General features: G+C 46.8%; 1 protein-coding gene across 1 annotated transcript in view; it reads left to right on the forward strand.

Moving 5' to 3' along the window:
- The window catches only part of XYLT1 (xylosyltransferase 1), a 318,277-nt gene that overhangs the window by 172,486 nt on the left and 131,228 nt on the right, over positions 1-14,563 (forward strand). The window contains exon 3 of the mRNA XM_063099789.1: positions 4,529-5,039. Within this exon, the coding sequence (XP_062955859.1) occupies positions 4,529-5,039 (511 nt within the window). The remainder of the gene's footprint in view (positions 1-4,528; positions 5,040-14,563) is intronic.

Raw genomic sequence — 14,563 nt, forward strand, 5'->3', positions numbered from 1 at the left:
AGAGAAAGAGTTTGGGGGAAGGTCAGGTGGTAGCTTATGCCCCTGAATAGATGAACGGATAAAGGAAATGTGGTGTATCTATAGAGTAGATATTATTCAGCCTTAAAAAAGGAGGAAATCCTGCAGTATGCAACCACATGGATGAACCTTGAGGACCTTATGCAGACTGAAATAAACTGGTCACAGAAGGACAAATACTGTATGATTCCACTTACATCAGGTATCTAAAATAGTCAAAATCATTGAATCTGAGAGTGGAATGAATGGTGGTTGCCAGAGACTGGGGGGTGAGGAGGAGGAAATGGGAAATTTCCAAACAACAGGTATGAAGTCTCATTTATGCAAGATGAATAAGTTCTAGAGATCTGCCTGACAGCACTGTCCTTACAGTCAACAACAATAATGTACTGCACACTTAAAAACTGGCTGAGAAGGCAGAGCTTATGTTAAGTGATCTTAGCACAATAGAATAAATAAATAACATAAAAAATAAAAGAGTTAGGGGGAAGGTGAGGGAAAGCTCACTGGTCACTATAAAGACTCAGGTGACAGGAATTCTCAGGCCCCTTCGGTCAACTGGTGCTTGCCACTGCCTCTCGCTGACTTTTCTGGAAGCTCTCTCATATCTGTGAGCTCTTCATTCCAGAAGACAAAGTATTTTCCTTCCCTCTTCCACTTGAATCCTTGGATTTCCTCTGGCAGCTGAGTTTCTTCTGGGGCCAGGCAGAAGGCCACAGGGCCACGCTGAGCTAATCATCTCAATTGTGGTGGCCTCTCTTGAATAGATGGTATGTATTAATCATGCATCGCATTAGAATTGATGGTGGTGCCTGTTCCTGATATCGCAGGTTAACCAGAGGAATCGGCCATTCCCTGATTGTCACATTAGCTTCCTTGGAGAGAAAAAGGGGGACAATTGCAGTATGTGTTGGGTCTGGTTTTGCTTGTGACGTTCTGCCAAAAAGTGGCAGGGAATGTGAGCTTTGGAAATAGGTGGTTTATGGAGATGTTCTGCTCAGGGGCCAAAGTCAGTGATTATCTGTTAATGAGAGAAGAGTCCAGGAATAATACTAAGGATGTATCTGAAGAGAGAGAAGGCAGATGTCTGCAAGGGCAGTGGCTTTTCTGCCTTACTCCCTGCCCTCTCTTTAACTTCTAGAAAATAGGCTTAGGGACAGATTTTAAATTCATGTTCTCAAAGAGCAGGAGTCATCAGATTGATTTTCTATCTGATGGAGGCAAATAATGATCATTTGGCTCCTATACCTGAGAACAGCCAAAGGGATGAAAGCAGATCATGTTCACACATGTATTAATCAGGATGAGCTAGGCTATGCTGCACTAAAAAAGATCCCCCAAATCTTGGTGACTTAAAGCAGCAGAGGTTAATTTCTGCCTGCTGGGGGTTGGTGGAGTCTCTGCTCCACACTGGCCCCACTCAGGGATGCAGGACCTTCCCATCAGGAGTGTGGCGGGACACTGGGGTGAGGGAGGGGAATGTGGGAAATTATGTCCTGGTTGCAGTCACTGGTCTTGGCCACAACATGTTCCTTGGCTGTGTCTAACGTGTAAGGGATGGGGAAATACAGTTCTATCAATTCTTCTAAGAAGGAGGGGAACTGGAACATTTGTGAAGAGCCTTATTCAATACTCACCCCTATTCAGCTCCATCCCAACATAGACTAATATGAGCAAAGAGGGTGATACCCCCTCCTCTCCCCATGTAGAGGAGGGCAAGCTAAATGCTACCTGGTTTCCCTCTCAGCAAAACAGAAAAGGTGCTGTGTGTAGCAAGTTTTAGAATCAGACAGATGCAAGTTCACTGCCTCCTCCAGATGGCTTTGGCAAATTATTTAAGAACCTCAACCTTTCCCCCACTTCTTGGATAAGATGGGAGAAACTGCCTTGGAATTTATTCCTGGAGGTGAAGTGGAGCACTGCTGCATGTAAGGGCTCTGCAGAGTGCCTAGCACATGACACATATTCAAGAATGTTATAACAACACATCTTGGCTGCTCTTTCTGTAAAATGGCAAAGACAGGACCTCCTTATAGGGCGATTATCAGTATCCAGTAAGTAGTACCTGTGAGTCACTTACTGTGGGGCCTGGCTCATGCTAAGTGCTCAAAAAATGCATCTGAGAGGCTGCTTGGGATTTTTCAAGGGCCTCCGGATAGAAAGAACGGAAAAGAGGGACACCAGAAGGGTTTCTTCAGGTTCCAAGAATAGAGACAAGCTCAAGGCTTCTTACTGAGGGGGATTTTCTGCAAGTCTCTGTGCAGAGGTAGGAAATACCAGACCCAGAAGATCCCTTGTTCATGGATCAGGTTGTAATGACTAGCAGCTGCTCTGTGACCCAGCATGGACTCAGCTCTCCCATCTCGGGTCTCTCTATTTCCTTCTTCCCACCCCGTTGCCTCCCGGCTTCTGCCGCCTCAAACTCCCAGTGCTTTGTCTGTGACTCCCTGCAACACGACAGGCCACTGGCCAGCCTTGAGAAGGCTATTTGGAGGTCACATGCCTATAGCAGATCTGTTTAGTGAGGTGGGAGTGGATGGGAAGGGGGCCAGGTCTTATGGTACAAAGCCAGGCTTCAGTGATTAAGGAGAGAAGGCGACAAGTGTAAAAAGTGCTCGACAGCTTCTTGGAAGCGAGTAGTATAACCAGCAGCCCAGAGGATGGCGGTCTATGGTCTGTTTGGCTTAAATCCCAGCTCTACCACCAACTAGCTGGGTTACCGTGGGCAAGTCACTTGGTAACCGATGCAGAGTGAGGTCCTCCATCTGTAAAATGAGGATAATAGCAGCACCCAACTAAAAGAGTGGCCATGAGGTATCTTACTATCAACTCTCATTCTCACAGCCTACACCAAGTAGGAGAAATTGGTGCTTCATGCTAGGGGAGGTGGGACAAAGGCCTGAAGCAGGCAGCCATATATGACTTCTCCAGACCACTGCTGAGCCGCATGGGGACAGCAAGGACAGGGGCAACTGAACTGATTCCAGAGGAGGAGAGCCTTTAAACTCATACTCCTATTGAGCAGGGAGTCTTCATACTTTTTCTTAAATGACCAGAGAGAAAGATTTTAGGCTTTGTGGGTCAGATAGTCTCTATCACAATTACTCACTCTTCTGTGGGAGCAAAAAAGCAGCCATTGACAATCCACAAACCAACAGGTGTTTCAATAAAATTTTATTTACAAAAACAGGTGGAGGGCCAGATTTGGCCCACAGGCTATAGTGTGCTGACCTGCTGGAGTGGGAGCCTTTCTGGGTGTCAGCTGCTCTCGGGCACCAGCACAACTCCACTGGTCAGGCCCCGCCATCCTATTTTTTTTTTTTTTTTTTTTTTGAGGGAGGGAGCTGGCCAGTATGGGGATCCAAATCCTTGGCCTTAGTGTTACAACAGTGCGCTCTGAACAACTGAGCTAACTGGCCATCCTTTTTTGGGGGGGAGCTATTAGAAGGTACATTTCAGCCCTTCTTAAAAAGGAGAAACTAAGGAGGATGCTACTCTTAGCCAATGTGTTTCTATAGCAACAGGGGCAGATTTATGGAGCCAATTAGTGCTCTCTGCTGTTTCAGAGGTCCCTTCAGGGGGTGTGCTCTGGGACAGTGGATATTCCTTTAGGTTAAGGGCTTGGTAATAGTCTCTAAGCAGAAGCAGCATATTTCAGAAACAATTCAGGGGGTTAGTCGAATGGCACAGTTGATGCGCACTCAAAATGACCAGGACCCGCCTACCTGTGGAGGAGCTGAGTTTGGGGTGCTGACCTTCTAGAAAGATTCATGCCATGCATTATTTCCAGAATGACTTCTGACCTTTTCCTTGACCTCAGATGACTTAATCAGTGCTGCTGCAGATACAAACATCAAGACCCAAAGCTCAGGCACAAGAGTATCATAAGTTTGCACCCCTCTTGGGACTCATTCTTCTGCAAAGGCTGCCTTCCCCTCCCACTCACCCCAAAATCCCAATGATGTCTTTCCCTCAGAGTTAACAATGGCTTGGTCTGATTTCTCTTATGGGCATAGATATGTGAGCATATCCTAAAGGCAGTGGAATGTATATAATATTCTACCAATATTTTCTCCCTTTATAACTTTATTATATCACTCCCAGACTTTAAATAAACCATCACAGTACTTTCTGCTGGAATTTAAACAGGAAGCTAGAACAAAATGTTTGTTACCCAGTGGCAGAGAAAGTCAAGGAAAGAAACATACCTGAAAAGATATGGTTAATAATAAGCACTGAGCATCATAGTCATAGCACTTTAGAGCTTGAAAAAGACTTAGTTTTTAGTTGGAATGTTTCATATTTCCACATGGGGAAACTGAGGTCCAGATAGAGAATCTGAGGTCCAAATAGAAAAGGCTCACTAGAGTTCAAGCCAGTATCAATGGTAAGATGTGAAACTATGGCCCAGACTTCCAAACTGTGTATGTACCATTCTTCAGGGACCAACCTACTTAGCGTGATCGCTCAGTAAAGTTTTTCTGCTGTGTTTCTTTCCCATCTCCTCCAGGATGGCTACTTCTCCCACCGGCCGAAAGAGAAAGTGCGAACAGACAGCAACAATGAGAACTCAGTCCCCAAAGATTTTGAGAATGTCGACAACAGCAACTTTGCACCCAGGACTCAAAAGCAGAAGCACCAGCCTGAGTTGGCAAAGAAGCCCCCCAGTAGACAGAAGGAGCTTTTGAAAAGGAAGCTGGAGCAGCAAGAGAAAGGGAAAGGGCATTCGTTCCTGGGGAAAGGCACCAACGAGGTGCTGCCTCCCAGTGAGAGAGCCGCAGCCAACAGCAGCCACAGGAAAGATGTCCCCAGACAGCCCCATGCCAGAAAAAGTGGAGGCAGCTCCCCTGAGAGCAAGTATGACCAACCCCTCAAGTGTGACATCTCAGGCAAAGAGGCCATCTCCGCCTTGTCCCGCTCGAAGTCCAAGCACTGCCGCCAGGAGATCGGGGAGACCTACTGCCGTCACAAGCTGGGGCTGCTGATGCCTGAGAAGGTGACTCGGTTCTGCCCCCTTGAGGGTAAGTTCCAGGCCCAAGGTCGGGAGAGGTGTCCTCTGGTCACTTCCTTCTCTTGCCCAGCCCCATTCCTCTCACATTCCAGACCTTCTGAGAATGGCTGACTTATTCTTCAAACTCTGCACCAGGACACAAGATCTGATTTGTTTGGTACTGCCTGAATTCTGAAGTCTTGTATAAGAGAGGTTTTACAAAATCAAATTACCCATTACCTTTATGGCAAAGGATAAAATGTAAAAGGGCCAATGTAAAAGTTACAGGAGGCGAGGTGGCCGTATTGATAAGGTTTGGTTTCTCTCTCAGCAGAATATTGGGATTAGAATTGACATGAATATCATGTAATTGAGCGTGATTTGAAAGGTTTCCAATTAGTTGCATTGACTTTGAAGACTGCAAAAACAACCTTTTCATCTTCCTTCATCTGAAATTCTTTCCTTCCTTCCTTCCTCCCCTCCCTCCTTCCTTTTTATTTCCTTCCTGCCTCCTTCCCTCCTGCCCCTGTGCTGGACACTTTTCTATGTGCCAATGACCCAGTGAGAAATCCAATCTCTTGCTGAGATGCAGGGAGAGATCAGAGCTCCAACAGAGGGATTCACAGACAGAGTGGAGGGGCCCTCAGAAGATGGGGGTACACCAATTTTGCACAGGTGGGGTATCATGCATGGGTCTCTGCATCTGAAACCATGCCATTGACATGCATTTTGTGGTGGTGACACTTACTGCTCCAGTGTCTGTGGAAGGGGTAGCAGCAGCAGCAGGCATTTATTGAGCACCCACTGCATGCCAGGCACTACAGGAGGCCCTGTGCATCCGTCTCCTCCACCACCCTGTGAGACTGGCCCTGATATCACGGACCTTACTTTTTTTCAGATGAGAGAGAAAAAATCACTTCCCAAAGGTCACATGGCTTGTTTGTGACTTTACAAACTGACAAGTTAAGACATCCTGAGACAGTGATATGCCAGCCTGGGTTAAGTCTTATATGCTCAAGATCCCTCCTTCCTTCCTTTAAAATAAACGTTATGGCAGGAAATTTCAAATCCTCATGTACCCATCATCCAGCTACGTCCTCAGCTCGTGGTCACCGTCATTTCATATGTGTTCCCCTCACTCCCCCCACCCCACTAGATCACCATAAGCCAGTCTCTGGGGACCTTTTTAAATTTTATTTTTCCTTGGAGAGGACCTTACTTCTCAAACAGTTTGTGAATTCGTTTGTCCAGTGGTTTTGTCCATGGAGAGGGCAGATGGCATCCGAAGGCACTTTTCTACAATGAAGAGAGAGTCGGTGCCAGTAGGAGCACACACTTGGGATGAAGAGAGGTGTATTACAGTTCAAGTTCAGCTGCTAACAGAGTCCTCTCCCCTCTCTGGTCCTGGCATCCTTATCTGTGTGGGGAGCAGCCTGCAGTAAATGTCTGAGAGGTCTTGTTGCTGCTTTTCCTTGGGGGCTGCTTCACACTTTGCTTGTGGTCACCCCTCATTCTCACTGCATCACGGTGCCAGTTGTGCCCCACTGTCCCTCACGAAGTGGCCGATGGTTCACAATACCTCCTTGTTGCTTCTAAATTCAAATACTAGCAACTGCTTTTGTTCACTCCAAAATAAGAAGAAAAGACCCCAGATTATCACTGAGGCCAACTGTGAGACAACCCAGAGCTCTGGGGGCTTGAGTGGGGGAGACATGTACAAAGACCTGCATGAAGGTGGGAGGTGGTGTCAGAGCCAACACAGGGGGCAAGAATGGGCCCACTGAGGTGCTGGATCCTCCTCAATGTCAAGACAGAAGGTCAGAGGATCAAGTAAGCCAACTGCAGAGTGACGGTGGGGTTCAGTCCCCCCATGTAGGTGCATTTGTGAGCCAAGCAAGGCTTTGCCAAGTGACCTCCTAAAACAGCAGATCCTCAATTCTCCTGTCTCTCTTGATGCAGAAGGGAGGTGCACAGTGAGAATGGCTCCCAAGGAAAGGCAGTCTTGGAAAGGCCCCTTAGAGAAGTTTTCATTCAGTTGGTTCACTGGCAGATGAGAAGATGAGGCCCATAGAGGGCCATAGGCAAGGTCACCCAGTTCAACAGAGGCTTCGTCATCCCAGATAAGTTCCTGTGTGTTCACTACTGGTCACAGAATGGAGAGTTTAGATCAGATGGAGGGTGACCACCTGCACTATGTGCATAGAAAGGGGGCTGGAAGGATGCACAGCAGATCCTTCCTGTGGCCCCTCTGTGGGGACAGGGTGGCAGTGGTGACACCTCTAACCTTTTACTCAAGTTCATCTCTATTTTTTGAGCTTTTGTAGCAAATGTGTATCTATGCGATACTTTCTTTTAAATAGAAAGAGTGAAAATGAAAAACTTTTTTTCTCCCTTGCAGTTCCACCCTTGTCTGAGGGGTCCAGGTGGTTCCTGTCTCTACTCTTGGTTGAACTTGGCACATAGAGGGTAGAAATAATGAAGTGCATTGTTCCAAAATCTTTTGTTAACCAGTGCCTGGCAGAGAAGTTTTGGAGCCAGAGTTGAATGCCCTTCCACAAAAATAACACTGGGCTCCTGCTATGTACCAGGGGAGGTACACTGGTTCTGCAGAGGCCTGGATAGTCCATGTTTGAGGCTTTGCAGGCCATGCGGTCTCTGTCGCAGCTACTCAACTCTGCTGCTGTAGCACAAAAGCAGTCATAGATGATACACACAAATGCGTTTGGTTATGTTCCGGGAAAACTTAATTTACAAAAATAGGCCATGGGTCAGATTTGGCCTGTGAGCTGCAGCTTTCTTATTCCTGCTAAATACCGATACTGTATACTAGTATGTACAGTACTGTTTGTGTTTTTATCACACTGAACCCTCACGCCAGCCCTATGAGGTAAATCTGTTATGAATCCATTTTGTTGATGAGGGCATTGAGGCTCAAAGAATATGTTTAGGACCTGGCCAGAGGCACATGGCTAGTAGATGGCAGAACTGGTGTTGTCACTCAGGTTCCAGAGGCCGCGTCCTTTCCCTTAAGCCTGTCCCTCTTCAGAGACAAAAGGCTTCACTTTAGCGCAGATTGTCAAGCCTCGGAGATGTCCTAATGCTTGTAGGCTGTGTCTCTCTGTTGCAAGGGAGAAGGGACAGTGTTAGTGAGGGAACAACAGGGCTGATGTTGACAGTAGTTTAGAGCGTGGCTGTGGAGCCACACTGCCTGGATTCAAATGCTGGAAGTCCCCTGCACAAGTTATGGGACTTTGAGCAAGTTGCTTAACCTCTCTGTGCCTCTGTTTCTCCATCTGTAAAGAGGAGGTGAGCATGATCACACCTATCTCAGAAGATTTATAAGAGCTGAATACACAGTTAAGATCTGTTCCTGGTCAATAACATACATTACATATACAAGTGTATTTGCTATGTGACCTGCTCCACAACTGTTCAGATAAATCAGAATCTCACCACCTTACATCGCAGGTTCCATAGCTTCTCCTGGTCATGCAGAGACATCTCCAGCATGGTTTTGCAGCATGAGTTTTCTGGGGTTTCCCTGAGACCTTTGCTGCATCGACCAAGGTGGTACACCCCCCTCACCCCCAGGACCTCCAAGCTGGTTAATAAGATCAGTGTTTAAGAACCATTGCATACCCAGCCCCGGCAATGCTTTAATTGGCTGCACCACAGCCTCCCCCTTTTGCAATAAATTTACTGTGAATAGACTAATTGCAAAATAACCCTAATTGGGTAGTTATCAATGAACAACTTCCCGTGGAACAAAACGGCTTACAATTAATAGCATTTAAGCCATAAACTATTCTTCTGCAGAAAGCTAAGATGTAATTACACCCCATACGGAGATTGTGTTCCCTTTCTGGAAACCATGACACCCGGATTTCCCTACACTTAGGAGGGATTTGAGCTTCAGCCCAGCAGTCCTTTTATTTCCCACTAAATGAGGAAACAGAGGCGGGGTGGAGGGAAATTTCATATATTCATAAATATACACATATATATGTGCATACACACCCAGATGGACGCACTGTGTTTATCTCTTTACTAAACTGAACGTCGCCCAAAATTCAGCCAGTAATGTGCCGGAAGTCGAATGTAATTAAGGAAACAATCCTCCCGGCTGAAAGTCCGAAAGATTTGGAGGAAAGGAAATAGTTTTTAAATGGCTCGTGCCACCCACCACCTCGCCTGTCCCCTCACCCTATCACCACTCAGGGAAAATGTAGAGAAACCCAGGAGATGGTCTGCTCTCTGCAGAGGCACTCCTTGCCGCCGTGATTTGACTCCTCCACTCTCCGCCTCCTGGAGAAAGCGATTTGGAAGGAGATGAAGGGAAGCCGCAGCTTCATCCCAGCTGGTGACACCTGTTTTCACAAGGAGAAGAGAGCTGTCCACTATCACCCATGCTGAGGGAGATGCAGTGAGGTTTGGGGAGCTCTACCCCAACAGCCGCAGGGATGGCCTCTGAAAAGCTTATTTCTAGCTACACAGTGGCCCCCACTCCTCCCAGAGCTCACTGTAGCCACCAAGTTGTCACTTCTGTGCCCCCGCCCAGGCAGCCTTCCCCAACTCTGCTCCCCCGTGCCCACAGTTGCCTGGACTTCCTGTCCTTTCCTTGGTCTCCAGAATCACCCTAGGGCCTCAGGTCACTCTGATGGGGCCTCACAGTGTTTAATGGAAGTGAAATCATGTTGGATTAAAGGCCAGAGTTGGCCTGGACTGGAAAAAAGGAGTTTTCACCAAGATCTCCAGCTGCTAGGGTTTATTTAAATCTGATTCTGCCTTTACCAGCTGCATGACCCTCACCTCCCAGTGCCTCACTCAGTCTACTCATCTGTAAAATGGACACAAATGCTTGTACTTTGTCTTCATAGGGTTGTTGGCGGGAACAAGAAAATGCATATAAAATGCTTAGTGCACTGTGGGGGTAGAGAAAGCAGGTGTGTGTGACTGTTGGTAACAGTGGTGGGGTAGTAGTATACAAATGGAGGGGCACTGGGAGAGTGGAAGGTGCTTTGATGGTGTTGTCCTGATGTCCAGCCTCATCTTACTGGCTCTTTTCTTCAGACATGGCCCCACTGACTTTGGGCATTCTCTCACAACCTCCCAGCCCTCTCCATGTTGCCCTTCCTGCCCCCTCCTCCTACTCCACCCCACCATGTCTGGCTGTCACCTCTTGCCTGTCCAGATCTCAGCCTAAAATGCCACTTCCTCAGGAAGCCTTCCCAGACCACCCTTTTCCCAGAAGCCCTGGCTGCAGGGGACACTGACCCTGGGTGAGTAGCTCACCTCTGTCACTCCCATTGTCAAAGTATCTTTCCCAATAAAGACTGTTGGGCCAATGACATTCTGATGCCAGCTGCTAGTTTATGTAACTTTTTCTTCATCATTACGTTGGAAACCACCAAATGTTAGGAAGCTCCCCCCAATAGCCTCCCTGTGTCTTGAGTTAAAATGTCCCAAGAAAGGCCCCACTGGCTACTCTGATCCCTCCTGCACATCTTCACGCTCCACCGTGCTGGGGAAAGCTGGCAGAGTGATGCTTCAAGTGGTCTGTGGGTCTGCAGCCCTGACATCCTGGTGAAAGATCAAAGACGAAAAATGTGAGAAGTCCCAGGGAAGGTGATGGGCTGGGAGGTGGGTGGGCTGTGGCATTATGGGAACTGGGGCCTGGGCAGCCGAGTGTAGGCAAGGGCTGTTGCTTGTGAGTTGGCTGACTGGTTGCAGGGTTGCAGGGCTGCAGGCATTTGCACATGACCGGGCAGACCTCCCAAGTATCAGGATGATGATGAGCAGAAGGGGACTCCGATGGAGAGAAACTGTGCATGGACATGACATACTGTTTATACCCATCAGCCCTTGCAGGAGGCCTGAGGCTCTGATAAATGGGTTTCTGGATGGGGTGGCTGTGGGGAGACTGCCGCCTGCTGCAGAGACTGGCAGATGGCACTGCCAGCTGCAGAGGGGCTGTCTCCTGTACATCTCCCACGCCCTGGGGGCAGTAGGGTTTATAGAAAGCATGGCCGGCAGCCTGGCATGGAGGAAAAATGGAGACATGGATGTCAGCTTTGCAACCTCGAGTGCCATGGGGCACACACCTCAGTTTCCCCATCTGTCAGCCAGAGACACTGCCTTCTCCCAGGTCTCTTGTTGTATCACAGATAATGAGAAAATGAGGAAACAGCTGTGAAAAGTGAAGAGGTTCCATGCTAACGGGAGTAGCATGATAAAGCCAAATTGATCCTAGCACAGCTTGGTCATGTGGGTGGGAATGACTTGCTTTCCGGAGGCCATGTTTACAAAGGACCCAACTGTATGCTTTTGCACCTCCTGCCAACGTAGGCACAGAGCCCAGCATAGAGATGTCCAGTAACTCTTCATTAGAGTTGAACAAAACTAGTCCCAAAGGTCTTCTGTGGGCTTCCTAAGGAGGGGCAGGAGACTGATCGTGGTGAATCCAAAAGAAAATCATCAGACCCCATTCATTGGTCACCCATGACATGCCAGGCAATGTTCAAGACCAGAGTTCTGTAAAGGCTTTCCATAAAGGGCCAGAGAGTAAATATTTGAGACTTTGCCAGCCTCCTGGTCTCTGTCACAACTATTCGACTCCACCATTATAGTGTGAAAACAGCCGTAAACAATCCATAAATAAATGACCGATGTGGCTGTGCTCCAATAAAACTTTATGGTCTCCGAAATGTGAATTTCACATAATTTTCGTTTGTTGTGAAATGTTATTCTACTTCCAATTTTTAAAAAATCTTTTAAAAATGTAAACACCATTCTTAGCTCAAGGGTGGTACCAAGGGCAGCTGTAGGTTATAGGGTAGGGATCCTTGTTCTAGGGCCTCATCCCCACACCCTGCAGAGCTCAGGGGCGCTGTGTCTGTTGACTCTGGGAATCCTGCTTTGTGACAGCTCCACCCTCATGGAGCTTCTTCCCTAACAGGAGAGACCAGAGATGACAAGTGAACAGACAGACACACAGTCCAGTTTCTGGATGAGAGCTGTGAAGATGGATAAGCAGTGTGAGAGGACGGGAGAGGTGGGGAGCCATTTAGGTAGGTGGCCCCGGAAGGCCTCTCTGATGGAGCAAGAGATGGCAAGGTCATGGGGAAGAGGAAACAGCCCTGGCAGAAGGGCTGGTGTGTTCTGGAAGCAGCGAGAAGGTCCTTGGGGCTGGAACAGAGGGAGCAGTGAGGAAATTAGAAGGGGAGAAGGGGTCAGATCTGTGGGGAAGGGACAGGCAGACCCACAGCAATGAGTACGGATGTTTTTTTTCAATGAGCTCCCACTCCTGGAGGGACTGGACAGAGCTGTAACATGATCTGGTTTAGCCCTTTTTTTTTTCTAACTTCACACTAATTTTATTTTACTTTGTTTTAGTTTATTGAGGTAAGAATACTTAACATGAGAGCTACCGTCTTAAAGATTTTTAAGTGTACACTACGGTAGTGTCAACTACAGGCACCATGTTGTACGGCAGGCCTCTAGAACTTGCTCATCTAACTGAATTTTTTTGTTTGTTCTATTTGTTTTTCTATAAATTGTATTGTCTGTATTCAATGTATACAACATGATGTTATGAGATAGATATATATAGTAAAATAGTTACTATAGGGAAGAAAATTAACATATCCAGCATCTCACATAGTTAACTCATTTTCTTTCTTTCTTTCTTTTTTTTTTTTGTGGCAAGAGCAGCTAACATCTACTTAGCAAAAATCCTGAATACAATATAATATTGTTAACTATAGTCCTCATATTGTGCATGAGATCTCTAGACTTTATACCCGTTGAGGAGCAAATCTAATTTCTCTCTGCTCCCCAGCACCCGGCAATCACCATTCTATTCTTTGCATCTGTGAGTTTGACTATTTTAGATTCCTCATGTAAGCGAGATCATACAGTATTTGTCTTTCTATGACTGGCTTACTTCACTTAGCATAATGTCCTTAAAGTCCATCCATATTGTTGTATATTGCAGGATTTCCTTTTTTTAAGGCTAAATAATGTTCCACTGTATGTATATATCACATTTTTTTTTACCCATTCATCCATCAATGGACGTTGTTTCCACGTCTTGGCTGTTGTGAATAGTGCTACAATGAACATGAGAATGCAGATATTTCTTTAAGATCCTGATTTCAATTCTTTTGGATAAATACCCAGTGATAAATACCTCATACCTGTTAGGATGGCTATTATAAAAAAAAAAAAAAAAAGGCAAGTATTGGTGAGGATGTGGGGAATCTAGAATCCTTACTATTGATAGGAATGCAAAATGGTACAGCCACAATGGAAAAAAAATATGGAGATTCCTCAAAAAATTAAAAATAGAATTATCACATGATCTCTTACTTCTGATCTGGTTTGGCTTTGAGGAAGGACTAGAAACAGGAGGTTCTTTCAAGGGTGCCAGGGAGAAGAGGTGGTCGAGATGAGAAGCAGGCAGACTCCAAATGTGTGTAGGAAAAAGCTGTTGGATCTGGCAGTGGATCAGCTGGAGTGACCATCAGTTCGTCTTCTGGGCTCTTGGGTTTCTTCTGGGCACAAAGAGCACTCAAGCCTGATCTTTCAGCAAGCTTTATTGAACCCTTACTATGTGCCAGGGAGCTGTAGCCAACAGTCCCCCGGGGACCCCAGTGGGAGGTGCATCCCAACAGGCCAATTCTACTCTGCCTTTTTCTTCTAAACCAGTCTGGTGTTTTTCTCCCCCTTCCAGTCTTGGAATTTTAAAGAAAGCCAGCTGCCACCCACAAGGCTTTTTAGAAAGCTAAATATGTAGTTATGGGAAATATCATAAATGCCCCCTTCACCTCCCTCCCACCTCCTTCTCCACCCCCTCTCCTTCCCCCAGGAACGTTCTGCCAGCTGCACAGTTCTGCCATTCACTCTAAAGTTGTCATTAGGGTGTGTTTGTTCCCTGACTGCCATGCCTGAAAGCAAAGCCGGAGGGTTAGGAGCGAGAAGAAGATGAAAACACCAGCCCCTAAAGGAGTGGTATTAATACCTACCCGGTTGTCATCGGCACACCTTTCAAAAACTTCATGCCTAAGTAAGCCTTCCCAAGCCAGGTATATTTTAGACAAGGATTGTGGTTAGATGGGGGTTTACTTCCTTCCCATGGGCTCATAATGACATCTATAGACTAGGAATTGGGAGCGTGTTTCTAACCCTGCATTTATGGATCACCGCTTGGAGCAGCTCAGTGACTGAGAGCCTGACTAATTGGCTTCCCTTTGTTCCAGGCTACAAGGAGGGTTTTGGAAAAGGGGCGGCTCTCCTGCATTTCTTGGAGGTGATGGGGTTTGGATGTTTGCCCAGCCCTGGGGTTCATAAATGCCTATAACCTCTCCTCCTCTGGCTACCCCTTCCTTAGCAAAGTATCCCTCTTTCCCGTAGCACGTAGAAACACTAGCAGACCAGGCTCTGTTGCCAGGAATGTTGCAAGCAATTTGAGATTACCATTAATTCAGATACTTCAGTAGACAAGATTCTTTTTTAATAAATTGGAGCAGAATCATAGATTCTCCCAGCACCTGGCAC

The sequence above is a fragment of the Cynocephalus volans genome, chromosome 6, assembly GCF_027409185.1.
Source record: "Cynocephalus volans isolate mCynVol1 chromosome 6, mCynVol1.pri, whole genome shotgun sequence".
Taxonomy (NCBI): domain Eukaryota; kingdom Metazoa; phylum Chordata; class Mammalia; order Dermoptera; family Cynocephalidae; genus Cynocephalus; species Cynocephalus volans.